The sequence below is a fragment of the Myxocyprinus asiaticus genome, chromosome 15, assembly GCF_019703515.2.
Source record: "Myxocyprinus asiaticus isolate MX2 ecotype Aquarium Trade chromosome 15, UBuf_Myxa_2, whole genome shotgun sequence".
Lineage (NCBI taxonomy): Eukaryota > Metazoa > Chordata > Actinopteri > Cypriniformes > Catostomidae > Myxocyprinus > Myxocyprinus asiaticus.
The window spans coordinates 32,344,322-32,367,595 of record NC_059358.1 but is presented as its reverse complement, the minus strand read 5'-3'; the positions used below and the strand labels follow the sequence as shown (position 1 = coordinate 32,367,595).

The following is a 23,274-nucleotide window of genomic DNA, read 5'->3' as shown; positions in this document are numbered from 1 at the left end:
ACACGATTCAAACACTGTTTTAAGTCGACATGACAGCTTTTGATTTTTCCGACGTGGAGGCATTTTTGGATTGCCATCCGGAGCTTTTTGAGGAATATCTCATCAGAAAGGGGAAATGTGACTCATTGGGAAGGTGGCTCAAAGAGCACCAGCCGTCCAAAAGCTCTCCGGCGGACGAGAAACGCGGGGTCGCCAGGGATCCCTTCTGGCCCACGAATCCCGACGGACTGAAGCGCAGATCGTCCCACATGGAGCTCCGCAGGAACTTCGCGCGGTCCAAAGCGATGACGGCGCACCGGACCTACGACGAGCACGTCAGTCTCGCGGATCACGATTCCCAGTCGAGCATGCGACGGCGCGCGCTTCTGCGGAAAGCCAGCTCGTTACCGCCGACCACCGCGCACATCCTCAGCGCCCTGCTCGAGTCTAGGGTAAACGTGCCTCAATATGCCTCCAGCGCCATCGACTACAAATACCGACTCAAAGAGTCCAACGAGAGGGAGTTCTTCCTCGAGCTGGTTAAGGACATTTCTAACGAACTTGACATGACAAACCTCAGTTACAAGATTCTGATCAATGTGTGCATTATGGTGAACGCAGACAGGTGTTCGCTGTTCCTCGTGGAGGGACCTTCCCATAAGAGGACGCTCGTGTCCAAGTTTTTTGACGTGCACTCGGGAACTACGGTGCGACCCTCCTCGAGCACCCTGGACTCAAACGAGGTGCAGGTTCCGTGGGGGAAGGGTATTATTGGCTATGTAGCCGAACACGGAGAAACCGTCAACATCCCGAATGCATACGAGGTATAATGTACCACAATTCGCAAATCCTCTTATTGCAACTACAGAAACGTTCCCTTAACGTAAGTGTATGGTTCCCATTTGGGAATGTTTAAGGGGAACCAACTCATAACGTTCTAGAAACGTTCTTTTTTTTTTTTTTCATTTTTAATTTTTTTTTTAATAACCATAAACTAACGTTCTCTGAAAATAGTCAGTTGGGATTTCCAATGAAGAAGCCTAAAAAAGGCAAGAATATAAAGATACCTCTTTATTAATTTATTGCTATTTTCAAACATATTATTACTGTAGAAATCATGAGAATACTGTAACTTTAAAGATAGGAACATTTGCTTTGAGATCAGCTGCCTTCTAAAAATGCTGCCATGCAACTTGTAGATAATGATGGCAAGTTGATGCCAAGTCACATGACCTCAGTATTTGGGAGTGGACCCCCTTTTAATATTTTTTAACAAATATGTGACTAACTCACTCATTGCTCCTCTCTCCAGCCTCTCAAATGTTTGTATCACCCAGGACATAAAAATCTTATTAGGGATACATCTAAATTAAACCCCTAAAAAGCTCTACTACATCTAATTAATTTGTAGAGGTACAGTTACTTGGGTAATCTTAAAACCTAAAAGTGCTTTCAGAAGTTTTTTTTTTCTGATCAAACAACCCAGTGCTAGTGTAGATTGGGATTGAGTATGGAGTTTCAGCAGTAAATAGCCTTGTAATCAGTGTCTTATTATTCTGATTATGTCAAAAGCTTAGAGAAACTAACATTCCCCATGTGAAGGCATCTCGATTACATCTCTGACCGTTCCCTCTTCTTCAAGTGTGGGCTACCAGCCAGTCATCCATACACTTCATTATATCATGGCCACAGGCAAAACTTCTCCAGTCTCTGCACAGTACACTATGATCATAGTAGAAAATCCATTAAAGCAATGAATGTAGACACTTTTCCTGGGCAGTCACTCTGAATTTCAAGTTCATTATTTTATGTTTAAGGTTAGTGACTGATTAAAAGCATTTTATCCCCACACCGGTATAACCAGTCTCTTAGTAGGCGACAGTGGTGTGCCGTCAGCCCCTTCAAACCCTTCAGAGAAGGGGTGACATACACTGGCAGCCAAATGTTTGGAATAATGTACAGATTTTGCTGTTTCAGAAGGAAATTGGTACTTTAATTCACCAAAGTGGCATTCAACTGATCACAAAGTATAGTCAGGACATTACTGATATAAAAAACAGCACCATCACTATTTGAAAAAAGTCATTTTTTTATCAAATCTAGACAGCCCCCATTTCCAGCAGCCATCACTCCAACAACTTATTCTTGAGTAATCATGCTAAATTGCTAATTTGGTACTAGAAAATCACTTGCCATTGTATCAAACACAGCTGAAAGCTATTTGGTTCATTAAATGAAGCTTAACATTGTCTTTGTGTTTGTTTTTGAGTTGCCACAGAATGCAATAGACTGGCATGTCTTAAGGTCAATATTAGGTCAAAAATGGCAAAAAAGAAACGGCTTTCACTAGAAACTCATCAGTCAATCATTGTTTTGAGGAATGAAGGCTATACAATGCTTGAAATTGCCAAAAAACTGAAAATTTCATACAAAGGTGTACACTACAGTCTTCAAAGGACAACTGGCTCTAACAAGGACAGAAAGAGATGTGGAAGTCCAGATGTACAACTAAACAAGAGGATAAGTACATCAGAGTCTCTAGTTTGAGAAATAGATGCCTCACATGTCCTCAGCTGACAGCTTCATTGAATTCTACCCGCTCAACACCAGTTTCATGCACAACAGTAAAGAGAAGACTCAGGGGTGCAGGCCTTATGGGAAGAATTGCAAAGAAAAAGCCACTTTTGAAACAGAAAAAACAAAAAGAAAAGGTTAGAGTGGGCAAAGAAACACAGACATTGGACAACAGATAATTGGAAAAGAGTGTTATGGATCTTAACCCCATTGAGCTTTCGTGGGATCAGCTAGACTGTAAGGTGCGTGAGAAGTGCCCGACAAGACAGCCACATCTATGGCAAGTGCTACAGGAAGCGTGGGGTGAAATGTCACCTGACAGCTAGAATGCCAAAGATCTGCAAAGCTGTCATTGCTGCACGTGGAGGATGTTTTTGATAAGAACCCTGAAGTAGTTTAAGAAGTTCTGAAAATGTTTTTCAAATTGTAATAGTAATTTTTCACATTATTAATGTCCTGAATATACATTGTGATCAGCTGAATGCCACTTTGGTGAATAAAAGTAAAAATTTCTTTCCATAAGAGAAAAATCTGTACATTATTCCAAACTTTTGGCCGCCAGTGTAAATGGAGATGGAAAAATAATTTAAATTATGAAATTCTTTCACCTGTTTTTTTCTTTTATATGTATATGCATTCAATAAATAAATCCATTACAATACAGTAATGTACAACGTAAAATAAGTTCATTCAAATCATTGTATGTGAAAAGTGTAGGTGGGAAGACTGATCTGAAATAAAACAATCACTTTTGTTAAGGAACTTCAGTATATTTTTTAAAAGCCTTGAAGTCTTTCCCTTATGATGGGTTTAATGAAGGAACCGTTGACAGTCTTTACTTGCAGGAGTCAAATTCATTTTCTCAGAGAACTGAAATGGTGCCTGGAGGATATCCAGAGGGTTCCACCAGTGTGGCATCTGAGGAACCCCAAAATGTTGACTCGAGTCTCTTTTCATTTTTAAAATTCCATTACAAAGGTGCAGAAAAGTTCCATGTGAAAATTTCCCTTTTTAACACCATCAAAACAGACTCAAGTTAACTATTTACTATAACATTAAAATCATTGGTAAAATGTCTTTCTTGCCTCTTGTGTATTGTGTAGGACCATCGGTTCAGTGATGAAATTGACAAGTTGACTGGCTATAAGACGCAGTCCATTCTGTGCATGGCCATCCGCAACAGTGATGGTGAAGTCATTGGTGTAGTGCAGGCCATCAACAAGAACTCCAGTGGAACTCCCTTTACTGAGGATGATGAGAAGGTAAGCTCTGTTCTTCTTTCCTACTTTCTAAATGCTGATATTACGCTCTAAAGGATCTGCTCCATCTACTGGATTTATAGCCTGTTGCATTCTTCAGATGCCTGTGACTATAGTACCCAAAGTTTTGATGATTATGATACTCTAGAGTTACAGTATGAAGATTAATGCTGTAGTTATTACTTTATGTATTAAGTAAATGAGTAACATCTTGGAATAGCTGATAAAATTCTAATGAACCTCTGAATTCATTTGAAGATTTATTTTTATGTTTTTACTCTCATAATCTTTTAAATGCAAGCACAATTCTGCTGCAGCCTTGAGGTCATTGCATGCATGTACTGTACTTATGATTGCATAATTCAAAGCTACTGTAGATCTGATTCTTTCTTACTCTTATCTTCTTTAAGATATTCTGTTTCATAGTTTAAGAGGATTCACAGAAGGGAAATAAACACACATTTGATGCAGTTGGTGTCTAGATACCTGACATACCAAAAGACACATTGGATTCTGATTTTGGGTCATGTAAAAAATTTAGTTTTGGGAAAATTGTGAAACTTAATTTAATGTTTGCTCAAAGAAAGACATGCAATTATTACCACAAAACAGAAAGATGAGTTGTGGTAATCAAATCTGAAACATTTTCATAAAAAATAAAAATAGGAGTATTTTCACCACACAAATTTAATTGTGTTCAGTCAATCTATCAAGTCGAATGGAAGTTTGGAAATTTGGAGTTTGGAAATGGAGTTTTTTCCTTTAATGGACAGAGCAGTTAGTAAGCAGAAAGCCAGAAAGTAAAAGAATATAATCAGGACATGACGCAGGCCAGATTCAAACCTCCATCCCCATGAGCACAGCAGTGCCTGCCTACTGTGCCACAGCTCTGACATGGCTCATGTTTTAAAGAGTAATTTCAGAAAATGTCCAGCAGGTGTCAGGATCATGTTTGCATCAGTACACTCACATCCTGACATGCCTCAGACTTCATTCAATGCTGTGGTTATGTAGCTGCTTTAAATTTCTCACACAAATAATTGAGAATTTGCCTTCTCAAATTTGTGACATATCCGATTATCCAAAAAGCAGAAACAATGATCATGGTAGTAACTGTACATAAAAGCGACTATGTAAATGCAGCCAGTCACAATTTCGTTTAATTCTACTGTTTAAAGTAGAATACCATTAGCGGGATCAAAGGGAATTGCAAAAATAATGATTATTACCAACGAGCTTCCTCTTCATCCCCAGCTTCTGTTGTTTGGACAAGTGGGTAGTACCACACTGCAAACTCACAGCCCTTTTAAAATGTACTGGTTTGGAACGCGGAAGTACAGAACATTATAGCGGAGCAAACTTCTATAGCGGTGAATAGGAGAAAACAGCACATATTATTTTAGCATTCCCATTCACTCCAAGAACAAAAGAAAAAGAAAAAAGTAGAGAGAGATGGATTACGGCAGTTTTAAGAGAGAAAGGTGTCAAATTTACTGTCACTCCCCCAGTAGCTTTATATTGAAACCATCGCAGCATGGTGACTATTTATTTATTTTTATTACTGACATGGGTAATATAACACAAAGTATAGTTTACTGTGTTTATTTAGAGTCCCACAGACACACTACATTAACCACTACCCCTAAACCTAACCTTAACCTTACCTTAGAAAAAATAACCTTGATTTTACTATAGTAACCATGGTTTAACACAGGAACAAGTGCGATTGACAGACCCCCCTCCGGATCAAACCCTTGTCTGCACTCCCCGACATTCACCATGACCAAATCACTGCAATGAAATCAACATTTATATTCATTTTGTATCTACTATTTTAAGCAGTATTAAAGGAAATATTACGAGTGGAAACAGGAAATCGGATGGGAAAAAGAGTAGGACAAAATGCAAATGTCGCTGGGACAACAATACACATTCACACACTGTCTTTACTGATTGTCCCGTATTTAAAGATAAAATTATACATCCCATATCGAATCAATACGGGACACGATTTTTCCCATATTTAAGCTGGTCAGATGGCGTCATGGTGAAATCGTTCCAGATTGCTTATTTAACATTGATGTTAAAGTTGGAAAATGTGCCTATGGTAGATAAATGAAAAGTCCACAAGTGGTGCTAAAACTGTGGATTTTGTTCTATAAAAATGTTTAGTAAGATCAAACAATGTATGAATACAATCACTGAGTCATAAAGACAAGTACAGTTGAAGGAAGAAAAAAAAATATGTATAAAACAACCAAAATGTATGCCTAAATAAGATAAAGGAGACAAATAATCGAAAATATAAAAATAAATATATTTTTAACATATAAAGATGTATTTCTTTTTATAAGTCAGGGGTAAGGAAAGTTCTAATCCCCCTCATTTTATTTAATTAAGCTATAATATTAAGGGTGTTTATTGCCTTCAGTGTTTCATTCAGTGATCTTTCAGCACATCCTACATTAAAGTTTTGCACCTAAAGCACCAAATACTGACACTGATATACAAACGCGGATATTCTACACGTCTAAAGCATACAGGTGCATCTCAATAAATTAGAATGTCATGGAAAAGTTCATTTATTTCAGTAATTCAACTCAAATTGTGAAACTCGTGTATTAAATAAATTCAATGCACACAGACTGAAGTTGTTTAAGTCTTTGGTTCTTTTAATTGTGACGATTTTGGCTCACATTTAACAAAAACCCACCAATTCACTATCTCAAAAAATTAGAATATGGTGACATGCCAATCAGCTAATCAACTCAAAACACCTGCAAAGGTTTCCTGAGCCTTCAAAATGGTCTCTCAGTTTGGTTCACTAGGCTACACAATCATGGGGAAGACTGCTGATCTGACAGTTGTCCAGAAGACAATCATTGACACCCTTCACAAGGAGGGTAAGCCACAAACATTCATTGCCAAAGAAGCTGGCTGTTCACAGAGTGCTGTATCCAAGCATGTTAACAGAAAGTTGAGTGGAAGGAAAAAGTGTGGAAGAAAAAGATGCACAACCAACCAAGTGAACCGCAGCCTTATGATTGTCAAGCAAAATCGATTCAAGAATTTGGGTGAACTTCACAAGGAATGGACTGAGGCTGGGGTCAAGGCATCAAGAGCCACCACACACAGACATGTCAAGGAATTTGGCTACAGTTGTTGTATTCCTCTTGTTAAGCCACTCCTGAACCACAGACAACGTCAGAGGCATCTTACCTGGGCTAAGGAGAAGAAGAACTGGACTGTTGCCCAGTGGTCCAAAGTCCTCTTTTCAGATGAGAGCAAGTTTTGTATTTCATTTGGAAACCAAGGTCCTAGAGTCTGGAGGAAGGGTGGAGAAGCTTATAGCCCAAGTTGCTTGAAGTCCAGTGTTGTTTCCACAGTCTGTGATGATTTGGGGTGCAATGTCATCTGCTGGTGTTGGTCCATTGTGTTTTTTGAAAACCAAAGTCACTGCACCCATTTACCAAGAAATTTTGGAGCACTTCATGCTTCCTTCTGCTGACCAGCTTTTTAAAGATGCTGATTTCAATTTCCAGCAGGATTTGGCACCTGCCCACACTGCCAAAAGCACCAAAAGTTGGTTAAATGACCATGGTGTTGGTGTGCTTGACTGGCCAGCAAATTCACCAGACCTGAACCCCATAGAGAATCTATGGGGTATTGTCAAGAGGAAAATGAGAAACAAGAGACCAAAAAATGCAGATGAGCTGAAGGCCACTGTCAAAGAAACCTGGGCTTCCATACCACCTCAGCAGTGCCACAAACTGATCACCTCCATGCCACGCTGAATTGAGGCAGTAATTAAAGCAAAAGGAGCCCCTACCAAGTATTGAGTACATATACAGTAAATGAACATACTTTCCAGAAGGCCAACAATTCACTAAAAATGTTTTTTTTATTGGTCTTATGATGTATTCTAATTTTCTGAGATAGTGAATTGGTGGGTTTTTGTTAAATGTGAGCCAAAATCATCACAATTAAAAGAACCAAAGACTTAAACTACTTCAGTCTGTGTGCACTGAATATATTTAATACACGAGTTTCACAATTTGAGTTGAATTACTGAAATAAATGAACTTTTCCACGACATTCTAATTTATTGAGATGCACCTGTATAACGTGATTCAACTAGTCTTAATCAACTCACCCTTTTTTACAGAAACCATGATCCAGCTCATCACAACCTCAGATATAATCTGCATGCACAATACTCGATAGTAAAATTAATTTACATCTCTCAACTGAAATGTTTCGCCCTCTCAATCAAATCCTCGGTTCACGCATTCTCATCAGCTGCTCACTGATCAGCAGTTCTCAGTATTATGTCCGAAAGAGGCTCACGAACTGCTGTGATAGGCTCAATTTAGCCTACTGTTGACGCGAGAGCTGCTGCGAACGACTCAATGTACTGTTAACTCGAGAGCTGCTCTCCCGGGATCAGTGTACTGTTGACTCAAGAACTGCTGCAAATGACTCAGTGTACCGTTGACTCAAGAGCTGCTGTTTCGGGATCAGTGGACTGTTGACTCGGGGACCTGGGTAACTCAGCAGGTAAAGAAGCTGAATACCACACCTGGTTCACAAGTTCGAATCCAGGGTGTGCTGAGTGACTCCAGTCAGGCTTCCTAAGCAACCAGTTGGCCCGGTTGCAAGGGTGGGTACAGTCACATTGGGTTAACATACTCGTGGTCGCTATAATGTGGTTCTCGCTTTCGGTGGGGTGTGTGGTGAGTTGTGCATGGATGCCACGGAGAATAGCGTGAGCCACCACAAGTGCTAGCTCTCCGCGGTAACGCGCTCAACAAGCCACGTGATAAAATGTGCGGATTGACTGTCTCAGATGCGGAGAAAACTGAGATTCGTCCTCCGCCACCCGGATTGAGGCGAGTCACTACGCCACCACAAGGACTGAGAGCGTATTGGGAATTGGGCATATCAAATTGGGGAGAAAAGGGGAGAAAATCCCCCACCCATAAAAAAAAAAATGTACTGTTGACTTGAGAGCTGCTGTCCCGGGATCAGTGTACTGTTGACTTGTGAACTGGTGCGAACAACTCAGTGTACTGTTGACTCAAGAGCTGCTGTCCCAGGATCAATGTACTGTTGACTCGAGAACTGCTGCGAACGACTCAATGTACTGTTGACTCGAGAGCTGCTGTCCTGGGATCAGTGTACTGTTGACTCGAGAGCTGTAGACTGGATCATCTTCATACGTTGATAAAACAGTAATACAATCAAGTCATAAGCATATTTCCAGTATGTTTTATTTGTTACACTTTCTGTTGTTCAGCAAAATACACCAGAATCAGACATTTTGCCCCTTAATCACACACATGCTCAATGTCAGCAGCTCATCGGTTCTCAGTATGCTGAACACCTCCGAAAGAGGCGGTTCGTAACTGTTACGAACGACTCATTGTACTGTTGACTCGAGAACTGTTGCGACTCGAGCGTTCAGTCCAATTTGTGAACTAGTTGGAGCGGTTCATTGCAAAGAAGTGTTGGCAAAAGCAGATATCACCAGTTCTAAGATCATATTACTCCCGGTTATCGGCTCATTTCGAATTGTAGTGTCAGGCACATCTGAGAGACAGGTTAAGTAACTTATGGATCAGTGTTGACTCGAGACGCGAACTGTTTCAAACGATTCAGTCTGATTTGGTGAACTGGTTCAACTCGTTCACTAAAAAGAACCGGTTCAAAAGAATGATTCGTTCACGAACTGGACATCACTAGAACTGATAAAATGCCTCTAGTTCTTCTGGTGCTGTTATTTTTCCTCTCAATATCTCACCGTTATGCACCACTCTGACTCTAGTTTTCAAAGTATCACTCCTCTCTCCACAGGTGCTCCAAATGTATCTACCATTCTGCGGAATATCGATCTCCAACGCCAAACTCTTCTTAGAATCCCGCAAGGAGTATGATAGGAGCAGGGTGAGTCAAGACCTGCTGGAATATTGCAGAATGAAGCTCAGCTTTTCAGATGGATTTGAAATTTGCCTCTAGACTTCTAACATCTAGATGTCTCAGACACTGTTGAATGATTTTTCAAGTTTGTTTACAATCCTCAGGTCCTCAGGTTTGAAATATTTAATAAAACTTTCCAATAAAAGCTTGAGGGTGTTTGAAGGCCTGTGTTATAAAAATAAATTTCAAGTTGTTGCTGTTGTTCCTTGAGGCCTTGCTAGAGGTGGTGAATGATCTGTTTGAGGAGCAGACGGACCTGGAGAAGATTGTGAGAAAGATCATGCAGCGCGCGCTGACATTACTCCAGTGTGAGCGCTGCTCTGTGCTTCTGCTGGAAGACATCCACTCACCTGTGAGATCGCAAACTTTTCATTCCTCGTTCTCTCTTTTCTATCATGATTTTCATCCATCCTTCTTATCCGTAAAAGTGAAACATGTTTTTTTCTGTTCCACCTTTTTCAAGAAATTCAGCGAATCTTATTCTCTCTTTGGTCTTTTTTTTTCCTACACTGAATCCCTACACTCAATTTGAAAAAAACCCTAAGTAATAAAATTCAGTGCGTAACTTGTCCAGCATGAAAACAGCCCCCTAGAACACTCTAGTGAAAACATAGCAATGTCCTAAAAGCTACCTAAAACACTTTAGCAACTGCATACTAATGCCCTGGCAATCACTCACAACACCCTAGCACTGTGGCAGCGAGTTTTACATGGGCATTTCTCTTACTATTCTGTTCTCTTGGATGTTTGTCAGGTGGTGAAGTTCTCCCAGACGTTTGAGCTGATGTCTCCACTGTGCAACGTTGATCATGACATTAGGTGAGAACTGCTCATCGTACTAGTGAAATCACAGCTCATTTTAAAATGTATGAAATGAAAAGACCACTAAAGACCTTTAAAGGGACAGTTTGCCCAAAAATAAAAATTCTGTTATCATTTTGTTCCAAACCTGTATGACTTTTATTATTCTGTGGAACGCAAAGGGAGTTAGGCATCTTGTTTCCACACACTGAAATTGAATGGAGACTGAGACTAACATTCTGCCTAACATCACCTTTTGTGTTCCACGTGTAACTGGTCCTACTCGACCCGCTCCGAGCAGGATTTGAACCAGCATCAGCCGGCATGAGAGGCATACATGCTGACTAGGAGGCCAAAGGGTACAGCCTCTAGCATCAGTTGCTAGTGTGCCTCTTGAGGCCAGGGGAGTGAGGTTTACATATACCGCACAGCTATCACATACCAGCTGGCTCCCGTTACACTCACCCCACTAAACCTCACACCCATGCGGGTCACGGCACCACTGTAACCGGTCCTGCTTGACCTGCTCTGAACGGGATTCAAATCAGCATCAGCTGGCATGGGAGGTGGGCGTGCTAACGAGGAAGCTAAAGGCTACAGCCTCTAGGGTCAGTCGCTAGTGCACCTCTTGAGGCCAGGGGAGTGAGGTTTACTCATACCGCACAGCTATCACGTACCAGCTGGCTCCCATTACCCACGGAAGAAAGAATGTCTTAATGGTGTGAAATTACATGATGACTTAATAATATGACAAAATAGATACAATTGTGTTTTGTGATCTGCTAGGTCAGTTAATGTACACCATGCTCAGTGTTTGTGTGTGTATGTGTGTGTGTGTGTGTGTGTGTGTGTGTGTGTGTGTATTTGAAAAAGTCAGCATGGAGAAGGTGTCGTGCTCAGACTGGCTGATCAATAACAGTATTGCTGAGTTGGTTGCATCTACTGGGCTTCCCGTTAACATTAGTGACGTCTGTCAGGATCCCCGCTTTGATGCTGAAGTGAGCAGAACACACACACACACACACACACAGATAAAAATACATAGCTGCCTTGCATGCACAAATTTAAAACCCACTCTTAAAGGTGCACTCCTGTAACTTTTTGTTTATGTTACACTGGCAGAAATGGCAGTAGTCTTGGACTTGTACTGAAACCTAGATGTTATTATTGGTTATCATAGGTTATATTATAGTGAAATACAGTATATAATAGGTAGTTATAAAAAGTTACCTCTATAGATAAAGGAATAAGTGTTCGGCTGGCAGGGTTGGGGAGTAACGGCATACATGTAACGGGATTACATATTTAAAATGCAAAATATAAGTAACTATATTCCAGTACAGTTACAATTTATATCATTGGTCATGCATAAATCATTTATACATATAAATGATGCGATCCAAAGTGCATTTGATCAGCGGTGAAACACTTTCTTATGATGTGTTACATTCATACGAGCAGACAGAGAAGTAAGTTTGAAGAAAGTTTGGAGCAGAAGAAATAGAAATAAACCTTGTGTAAATTGTCAGCTTTACACTAAGCTAAAATGCTATTTCTACGCAGACACGATCATATTTTTTTATCAGGAAAATTCACATTGGATCATAATTTCTTTTTTCTAGTAAGACCTTTGATATTAGGGCAAAAATCATATTCTTGATAATAATTTTTGAATTGTTTTCCTGTAAAAATATCTAAAAATCCTTAAAACAAGATCAGTTATATTTATCTTGTTTTAGAAACAACACTGCATAAGATATTTAGGTTTTTCAGAGAATGTATTTTTAACGTGTATTTTGTTTTACTGTACTGGCAGAGTTTTTATAGTCAGAACAAGTGAAAAAATCTACCAGTGCTGAAGAAGTAATCCAAAGTATTTAGAATACGTTACTGACCTTGAGTAATCTAATGAAATACATTACAGATTACATTTTACAGCATGTATTCTGTGGAATAAATTTCAAAAGTAACCCTCCCAACCCTGTCGGCTGGTCATGTGATCTCAACATGTAAAATCAAAAAGCTTATATTTAATATCATCTTGTGTAAGTGTTTATTTTTAAAAAAGTACTGTTAATTTCTTTATGTAAAAACCTTTTTTAAAGTGAGAAAAATTACTGAGTTTGAGTTAGCTCAAACTCTCACATGTAGTGTAAGCAAACAAAGTGTTTCCATTTCAGGCAGACCAAGCTTCTGGTTTTCATATCAGATCAGTTTTATGTGTCCCCATCTGGAATCGGACACATCAGATTATTGGTAAGTTTTCTTCAATATTTTTTTTAATTGCAGACAAAACCCACCAAAAAACTATTAAAACAACTTCTTTCTTTCACAAGGTGTTGCCCAGATACTGAATCGTTTGGACAGGAAGACGTTTAATGATGCAGATCAGAGGCTATTTGAGGTGTGACTTAGTTCAGAGAGTTATTCTCATATTTGACGTTGGAATGAAATGAACCAATCAATATTTTATAAGTGAATTAGAGCCTTACTTCACTGTAATATGCTGCTGCCAGTCATATTTTTCATAAATCATTTGCATGTGTCATTTTAATTTCCATTGTTCCTTACAGGCATTTGTTATTTTCTGTGGTCTCGGCATTAACAACACAATGATGTATAACCAGGTGAAGAAAACTTGGGCCAAGCAGTCTGTGGCTCTAGATGTGAGTCATATATCTTATTGGTTATTAATTCTATTGTTTTCAAGAGTTCATTACCTGACACCTAAATTTGTTTGCCTGCATATTAATCTGTAAAACCAGAACAGTGAATTTAGTGTGCATGATTGGTGTGGTTATGTGAGTAATGGAAGAGGTGCATGCTTTGTGTGCATAACCTATTTTTTTTTCTGTGTCTTTTCCCAGATGCTGTCCTATCATGCTACATGCTCTAAGGCAGAAGTCGATCGGCTTAAGGTAAGTCAAACTAGAGATAAATTATGGAAATTTAGTCCACACTCTTTAGATGCTTCAGAGATGGAAATATATTCATGTTTTTAATTAATTATTTATTCATTGAAAATAAATGTATTATATGTCATAATAACTCAACTTTTTATTTTAATTATTGTTTCTCTTGTAAGGTTTAAAATAGCTAGATAGACAGACAGACAGAAAGGCAGGCAGGCAGGCAGACAGAGAGAGAGAGAGCGAGAGAGACAGACAGACAGACAGACAGACAGACAGATAGATAGATAGATAGATAGATCTGTAGATAATGAACACAGAATGTTTAAAACCTTTTCTCCAGAGAGAAGTGATGAAAACTTTAAATTAAACTCATACATTAGAGAGATAGATGTGCAGAAAACATCTCAGCCCTCTATAATTCCCAGAAATTTAAAGTTTGTGGGTCCCAGACTTGAGAGAGTTGAAGTATTAATAATTGAAATGCTAGAGGGTAATATATTCTCTCTTTCTGAGCCCTCAGTGTATAAGGCCCTGCTCTGGTATTTAATTGCCTTAAAACTGGAGGTACTGAGATTGTCCCCTTTCCTCCGTCAGGCTGCTAAGATTCCCCTAAGCACTGAGCTCGGGATCGATGAGTTCCACTTTAACGACTTTTCTCTGGACAACGACGCCATGATCACTGCCTCACTGCGGATGTTTTTGGAGCTTGGTGTCGTGCAGAAATTCAAAATTGATTATGAGGTGAGGCAATCACAGATGTGTTTTATAGATTTGTTAGATATTGTGCTGCACGCTGGTTTCTGGAACAGTGTGGGGTCTGAATACTGCAGTACAGCCTGGGATGGAGCCCCGGGGCTTTTCCTGGTTGGCCAGTTGACATGTAGGCCAGCTGTAGAAACCAAATTAAAATACAACATAAATATACAAAGATTTAAATGCTTTAAAACTATTAAAATATTTCAACAAAAGCATTTTATGCCTTTTATAATAGCAAGTTGGGTGTAAACTAAAAAAACAAAAAATCAACTTATTATTGGTAAATATAGAGCCAACTTCATCTGGAGTTTGACAACAACAACATGATAGACAGTACAGCATCTCTTTTATTTCACTATATTGAATGCCAATACAAATGATTTAATATAAATTTGATTGTAAAATGGCTATTTCAAAAATATAAAATACAGTGAACACCAATACATCGATTAATTAGTTTAGCAGGCATTCGTTTGTATTAAATCCATATGTGATACATATTGTGGGGGATTATCTACATGTTGTTTTTTTGACCCAGTTCATCCCTGACCACAACGTTTACTTATTTTTCTGTTCAGGTGTTGTGCCGCTGGCTGCTTACTGTGAGGAAGAACTATCGTACTGTAGCCTATCACAACTGGAGGCATGCCTTCAATGTCTCACAGTGCATGTTTGTTATGATCACTGTGAGTCATTACACACAGATGATGATCAAAGTGGCTCTCTGTACTTATGATATTTGATCTGAGTGCCAAATGAACACTGTATCAATTACATCTTTAATGTGTTATTGATTTTCTTATGTAAAGGCTGCAAATGCACACAGTTTGAAAAGTAATGATCTCTCAAGCCATAATATACTCACTGAATTGCATGATTTGCGTGACGGGGTTGACGACAGTAGTAATGTAGGTTTCTCTGTTGTGGTCCAGACTGCTGGGTTCCAGGAGGTGCTGACAGACACAGAGACTCTTGCTCTTATGGTTGGGTGCCTCTGCCATGATCTGGACCATCGTGGCACTAATAATGCATTTCAGGCCAAGTGAGTCAAGAGTCCTCTCTGTAAATTACAACAGTGGTTCTTAACTGGTCTCACTTCATGTTCCAGATTTTACATTGGACTAGTGGTGACTCAATAAAGAACCAAAATAGTTTGTTTTGCAAAAGTAAATATACATGGGATAGTTCACCCAAAAATGAAAATTCTCTCATCATTTACTCACCCTCATGCCATCCCAGATGTGTATGACTTTCTTTCTTCTGCTGAACACAAACATCCATACAATGCAAGTGGATGGCAACCAAATCTTTGAAGCTCCAAAAAGCACATAAAGGCAGCATAAAAGTAATCCATAATACTCCACTGGTTAAATCCATGTCTTCAGAAGCGATATGATGGGTGTGGGTGAGAAACAGATCAACATTTAAGTCTTTATAGTTTTTACTATAATTCTACACTTTCACCAGCCCTCCTATGGATGTTCACAGGAGGACTGAGTTCTTCTGTTTTTTTTATATATTACCACCTACTGGCAGGGAGGAGAAAAAAAAGGGAGAAAGTAAAGTAAAAAAATAAATAAATGATATGTAACAAGTTCTTAAGTGTGGAAAGGAGGAAGCAGAAGACAGCGAATACAACTTAAAGGTAATTTTTATTTTTCCAACTCAAAAGCTTCCAGCACACACGGTTGATGCACAAACACACACACACAAGTGCAGGCCCAGCTCTCTCTCTCTTTACTGGCATCTGGCTCGCTCTTAAATCCGTCTCCAACTCTCACTGCAATGACAAACAGCTGTTAGAGACAATCATTGCTAGGTGATGATCCTTACCGTTCTCATCTCCTGATCTCTCTCTCCATTCACAAGCCGGTGCTCAACCATGCCCCCACCACCACATAATATTTGCACAACAGCCCAGTAGGTGATATGCATGAAGAATCTGAATCGGCAAAAAACAAAGAAGAATTATCGTGAACGTTCATAGGTGGGCTTTGAAAGTATGTTCATAGTAAAAAAGGACTTAAATATTTATCTGTTTCTGTCCTACACCTATAATGTCACTTCTGTAGACATGGATGTAGCCATATGGATTACTTTTATGTTGCCCTTATGTGGATTTTGGAGCTTTAAAATTTTGGCACACATTCACTTGCATTGTAAGGACCTACAGCGCTGAAATATTCTTCTAAAAATCTTCCTTTGTGTTCAGCAGAAGAAAGAAAGTCATACACATCTGGGATGGCATGGGGGTGGGTAAATGATGAGAGAATTTTCATTCTAGGGTGAACTATTCCTTTAAATATTAATATTTAATAATTTGACTATAAGCCACAAAGGTCCAACATTGCAACCCTATGTAAACAGACCTGATACCAATTTTAGGTTGCGACCAATCAGTTGGCAACCACTGAATTACAATATGCAGTGGCCTCTCAGAAAAACTCATGTGTTTGTAATGCAACATAATATGCTGGTTGTAGATTTTCTCTGTTGTTTCATTGCAGGTCTGGGTCGGCACTAGCGTTGCTGTACGGTACATCTGCTACACTTGAACATCATCATTTTAACCATGCTGTAATGATCCTGCAGAGTGAGGTGAGCTTGCCTGTCAGAGTCTTGTTTAAATGACCTCTGAACTAGCACGTCTGCTTTGTTACTTCTCAAGTAATCAGTGACCAAAAAAGGACACAGCAGTTAGCAGTACAAATATTTCAATTATAATGCATAAAAATTGCATTTCTTTGTGGCTTTTTAATAAGATAAACAATAATTTAAGAAAAAGATAACAGCTGATTACCTGAGGAAGTATTCCCAAAGGCTTTGGAATAAATTAAAATTAAAGGTACACTTTAAAATTTCTATAGTGACTATTTTTTTTCTTCTAGTTTTGTGCTGCTCTAAAATATTTCTTCAACTTTATATTGATTATTGTACAGAACATACATAGTGTGGAACTACAAACCAATGTAAAATATCAGTCTGTCCATTTAGAGTGTCTTTGGAGACTTCTTAGAATAATTGCTTAAACCGATTAATTCTAAAGACTGGTAGCTGACATACAAATGGAAATCCGCTTAGCAATCTCTATAAATTGATTTAAAGAAAAAAAAAGTGTATCCAGTAATCATGAACGACTGGAAATGTCATGAAAGGTCATGAAAATTAATTGATCAAAAAGTGTGGGAACTCTGGACTTCATCTCATGTGTGTTCTTTATTTTAAGCAACCTAGTCTCATAAAATCAACGTTACTATAACTACATTCTTGCAGACTTTTACATACCAAATTCTACGTTTCGCTGCAGTTTTCTGGTGAAATTAACATTAGAGGTGCTATAACAACTGTGTTTTATACACTTTGACACAAATCCCGATTACAATGGCTGATTATAAGTTAACACTTATTTTTCGAACTATTTCTCACACACTGATATCTTATGATATTGAAGCACTTTTACTATAACACATCATTTGAAAAAGATTTTTATGTTTTAAAAATTATTTTAACACTTTATTACTTTATTTAACACTACATTAACATACTTATTCCAATGTTATTAGCGTCCGCGGTAGCTCACCTGATTGTCTCTGAAGTACTTGTTGAGACCAGTCAAGCATGCAAACTGACACTTGAGACGAGACTGTCACAGAAGTGACACAAGATGAGGTTAAAGTTTTAGGTTAAGGAGGTATGTTTTACTCATTAAAACCTCCATCTAATATTCACATTAAAAACCTTGTCCGACTACTCTCACTTTTGGCGTCCCCTGCTGGACATTTCACTGGGAAACTGCAGCCAAACGTTTTACAAGGCATGCAATTTCGTCTTACAAAAATGTTTGCCACTTTCACGTAATGTTCATGAGACCAGGCTGGTTTTAAAAAAAAAAAATCAAAAGGACTATTCATTTCTTTGGGAGTAAAACCTTTTTGAATAGGAAAGAAAATACTCAGTGCACCTTTGAAATCACACAAATTAACTTCTAAAATACTATAGTGGTGCTGAATTGTATTTTCATGAAGATTATACAGTCCAAGGTCCATACATTACTTAATTGAAAAAAAAATTTTTTTTCAGAGTTCATTAAAAAAACATAAGAAGAATTAAAAGCAAGAAACTGTATAAATGTGATGACAGTGGTTTGAAGATAAGCACAAAGAATGTTGCCAAGCAATGGATTAATATTATGGCTCTCTCACACCTCTCTTGTAATGGATTTGCAGAAAATACCCATTTTACCTCTGTCCACATTTACATGTATCAGTGGATGGAAAGAATGCAAATGGCTGTCAGTGTTTGATTAAGTGGCTGCTTTAGCTCTGAGCTGTTTAATCACGACCAACCTCTGTATTGATTTCCTGTGGACGTCCATTGAGCTTTTTTAACCAACACAAATTAACTGTGCTAAGGAGATTCCCCCCTTAGGTAAGCTGCACTGAAGCAAAGAGAGAAAGAAACTGCTTTCTCTAACAGAGGCTGAACATGCTTGGAGAACTGTGTGATGCACATTTATGAGTGAAACTCAGGGTTGTGCAGTGATTCCTGGATTTGTGATTGGCTTTATTTTAGCTGGAAAGACAGGGCTTTGTATATTTGCAGTTAAATTCTGAATGAAAGATGTGCTTCCCCCAAACTTACCTTAGACCTTACAATATTAAAAACAGTGGGGTCCAAAAGTCTGAGACCTTACTGAAAATTTGGACTTTTTTTTCTTTTTAAACATGGAAATAAACAAAATGTTTTGGGATTTTTAAACTTTTTAAACAAAGAAACCCTATTATGTAAAATGGAGAAGAAATATTTACAATTCTGTTTATTTAGAGGCCACTAATAAATTATAACTGAATTTGTGATGTTAACTCCTTTGTATAAAAGGTCAGATTTCCTTGTTCCTCTGAAGCACACAAGATGCTCTTTGGAGCATCCTCAATCATGCTGGATAATATGGATCATCAGGTTTTGCACAAACTTGTGGAGTTCATGCCATCTCAATTGTATGCTAAAGTAGAAGAAATGGGGACATAAGTACTAATGCTATGAATACTTTCTTTAAGACTAGGAAATACTGATAATATAATTTGTAATGAAAATAAATTGCATTTGATGAAAAAAAGAAGAAAAAATAATCTCATTTCTTCAACAGGGTCACAACATTTTTGCCAATCTGTGCTCTAAGGAGTATAGCAACATGATGCAGCTTTTGAAACAGGCCATTCTGTCCACAGATCTCACCTTGTACTTCAAGTAAGTGCTGCTGTCACAAGCCATATTTATTTAAATAGTCTTACAGGACTCCACAAGCTCAGAAGTGGTAGCTGTGCTCAGGAAATGCACTTGCTAGCTAACAAACATATTTCAACCTGGTGCATGTAATTCATATTTTGGCCACAGAGAGGCGCCCTTTGAACAGAGGCAGAAGAGGTTTATGATACCCATTAGTGGCTTTTCCTCAGATCCTGAACAAAGATACCTTCTCATAGATATGTAAAAAAACATGAAATAAAATGGACTTGAAGGCAGTGAAAGCACTCTAAAATGTTCAGGTTTCACTGGCTTCAAGTTCTCCATTCTTGTTTCATCTTTATTTTTGGTGGGACATCAAAGGAGAAGAGCCAAGTTCTTTGAGTGTGTTCTCTCTGGACAGTTCAGCTGGAGTAATGAAGAACACAGAGACATGTTTAGGTGAGCATATTTATGTAGATTGAAAAGCAGAAATGCATGATCGTTCATTGAGTAAAATTGAAAAATGCCAGGAGCTCCTGTAATTGGTCTATGTTACCATTATACTAAATATTACCAATATAATATACCAGATCTATGCTGATGACTGCGTGTGACTTGGGTGCAGTAACTCGACCATGGGAGATTTCAAAACAGGTTAGACACAGTAAAGCAGTAGTTGTCCTCCGTTTCATCACTAATTTTGTTGTCTGCATCAAATCATATTGTTATAATGTTACATCTCTCTGTTTCTAATTCCAGGTGGCTCAACTGGTGACAAGTGAATTCTTTGAACAGGGTGACAGGGAGAGATCAGAGCTGAAACTGACACCAGCAGTAAGTACTCTCTCACTCTTGTAGGTTGTGCCACTATACTTGGTGTATAGAGTTTAGGTGCTTTTAGAGTTTTTAAAAGTAATTTAGTTCAAACAAATCTTGAAAACAAGCTTAAAATTTAAATAATAATAATAATAATAATAATATATATATTTTTTTTAATTATGCCCTCCTGTCTCCTTTAGGCCATTTTTGACCGTAACCGTAAAGATGAGCTTCCTGTACTGCAGTTGGAATGGATAGATGGGATATGTAAGCCATTGTATGAGGTAAGCCAGTGAAATTAAGTAGTAAATAAACACAATTTCAGCTAATAAACTTTTCAATGATGATTATATATATATATATATATATATTTTATAGACTCTTGTGAAGTTGAATAGGAAGCTTCAACCAATGGTAGATGGAATAGATGCCAACCGAAAGAAGTGGGAGGAGCTCTGTCTGTCCTATCAGCAAACATGGAAGGCCTCTGAGTGTAACTTCTCCAGTTTGGAGATAGGAGAGAGTGAAGAATGTTCTCAGAGTGCAGACTCCACCCACGAGCCACAGTCGAGTCAGAGTGAAGCAACCAATCAGAACACAGACACCACCCACAGTGTGGAGCCAAATCAGAACCCAGTAGCCAATTAAAAATTAAGAGGTGTGATGTGGCGATTAAGGGAGGGTGCATAGAGTAACGGGGACATTGGCAACTTTTGTACGTTTGTACAAAAAAAAAAAAAAAAAAAAAAAAATCCCACATTGTTACCCAACGTTTTCATGTGGGGTACTTTGTGATTGCCAATGATATTTCTTTTGAAGTGAATTCAGTCATTTACAGCACAATTTCAAAACACTTTCAGGCAACATATTGCTAGTTTCTATTTAAAAAAATAATAAAATAAAATTCAAAGGACACATATTATTACACTTAGAAAATTGTTCCCTTTGTCTCTGAGAAAATGATAAGGGCATTTCTGAAAAGAAAAAAAAGAAAGAAAAAAGAAACTGTGAATATGTGCAGGAAATTCAGGTGCACAAACATTTCAATTTCAGACTTGTGTTTAAAATGCTTAGATCTTGATAGTGTTTAACCAACCTGTGTCCTGTGTCCTGCCATATTGCACAATCCTGGAATTTCACTTTTACAAAGCCTGGTATTACCTGGTAAACATTAAACACAATTATTTTAGTGAGGTGCAGAACCGATCTAATTCCTATTCTTGAGATGCTGTAGTTTGATGAATGTATAAATTAATATCACTGTGATCTTTAGACTTGCATGTAACCACTGTTACAACACTGTTACAACACCACCATTACAACTGCTGATTACTTTGTAATTTCATATTAAACATATTGAAATGGTAGCACTGAACAAAGATGATTAAAAACAACCACAACACATTTTACTTGATTGCAAATCAAGTGTTACATGATAAAACAAAAAAAGATTTGAAATCCAGAATTATTGTAATTTGGTCCTCTGTTTTTGAGGGATATAATGAGAAATGGAATAAAAGTGGACCGATAATCAAACAGTAGAATCTGTATTATTCATGTTCACAATTGTCCTTGATAGCTATATTTCAAAAGGCTTTGCAAATGACATGAGATGAACCAAAAAGAACTGTCTGTGACAATACTGAAAACTTTGTTGCATGCAAAACAGAAATCTGTTGGTGGCATGTGAGTTTCAGTGTTTATTTTTGTTACATGTAAAAAAAAAAAATGTATGTGAAATACAGCTGTTTTTGATTGCATTATGATTGCTGCAACAGATTGCCATGAAATGCATGCTGCATCATTTCGACAAGAGCAGCTTCCTGCTTTAAATGGGAGTTACACGCTCAGGTTGTGTTGCAGTCTTACCGTTAAGGCGTATCAGTGTGCACACAGTCGGATAATGTGCTTTTTCAGTTGAGTCTGTCTGTCTTGTTCAAAATAAATGTAATTATTTTTGCATTAATTATGGTTTGACATTTCAAAAAGAAACCATTTTTATTAAAGAAGGTCTGAAAATAGCTTTTATATTTTATTTGCTAACATAAAATGTTCATATCATACTTGGTGCCTCAACATGTCTGTTCTAGAGAGATATCATCCTGTTATTTATATGGATCTTATACCAATCGAATGCCAAATGAATGACTGGAAATTACTGTGTGAGAATTACACAATTGTTTTTTTTTTTTTTTTTTTTTTTTTTCAGGCTGATTACTGGTTATTATCCTCAGGCTGTTTGGTAAATAAAGAACACTGTGATGCAATTGAGTGTGATACTGGCTTTGAATCACTAAACAGAGCAATGACCAGGGTCTGGTGCACCACGTCTCTTTGGCACCACCAAAAGCACATTGGTAAATAAAGTCAAATGTACAGCAGGATCCACAAGTCTGACTTAACATTAAAAATGTGGGATTCAAAATTCCATTTAAACCTGTAAAAAACAATGTTTTAGGATTTTTAATTAAATTTAAATGAAAAATGTAATAACGGTTTTCCAATTTAATGCAGTATTTTCATTAAAATACCACTAGCATTTCCTCTTGTGGAATCAGACCCAGCATGTATTTTACAAGATCATCAGTTTGTAGGTGAATTAGATGTGTGATGTACAGTATTTCACTAAGACACAATAAACCTGAATTTACCCTCAATAAAATATTCCTTCACTAGCTTCTGCTCACAGTTTTGAAGCATGAGATCAAGACTTAAATAATCTTTATGCTTTATTTAAATCTCTCATCTGTCAGATTCTGTGGTCATATAATTCATCAGCAAATTATGTACAAATGATTGATCTTAGCTCATTCTCTAGCACATATGAGCTTTGCAGAACAGACATGCTATAATTTTAACAAGCCAGGAATACAAACAGTAAACAGAACTTATATAAAGCCGCATATGGATAAATATTTGGCCTGTGTGAAAATGTGAGGACAGATAAAAGCGAGGAGCATTTGAAGTTGTCT

General features: G+C 37.9%; 1 protein-coding gene across 1 annotated transcript; it reads left to right on the top strand.

The window, feature by feature from the left end:
• Positions 1-22,416, top strand: LOC127452767 (dual 3',5'-cyclic-AMP and -GMP phosphodiesterase 11A-like). The gene is made up of 20 exons (XM_051718465.1): positions 1-803; positions 3,657-3,815; positions 9,666-9,755; positions 10,000-10,140; positions 10,543-10,607; positions 11,467-11,587; positions 12,770-12,845; positions 12,926-12,993; positions 13,163-13,255; positions 13,457-13,507; positions 14,096-14,242; positions 14,836-14,943; positions 15,190-15,299; positions 16,765-16,855; positions 19,404-19,504; positions 19,865-19,942; positions 20,074-20,137; positions 20,243-20,317; positions 20,503-20,586; positions 20,681-22,416. Exons 1-20 carry the CDS (start codon positions 30-32, stop codon positions 20,948-20,950), a joined length of 2,766 nt encoding a protein of 921 aa, XP_051574425.1. The 5' UTR covers positions 1-29; the 3' UTR covers positions 20,951-22,416.
• Positions 22,417-23,274: the final 858 nt, after the last annotated feature.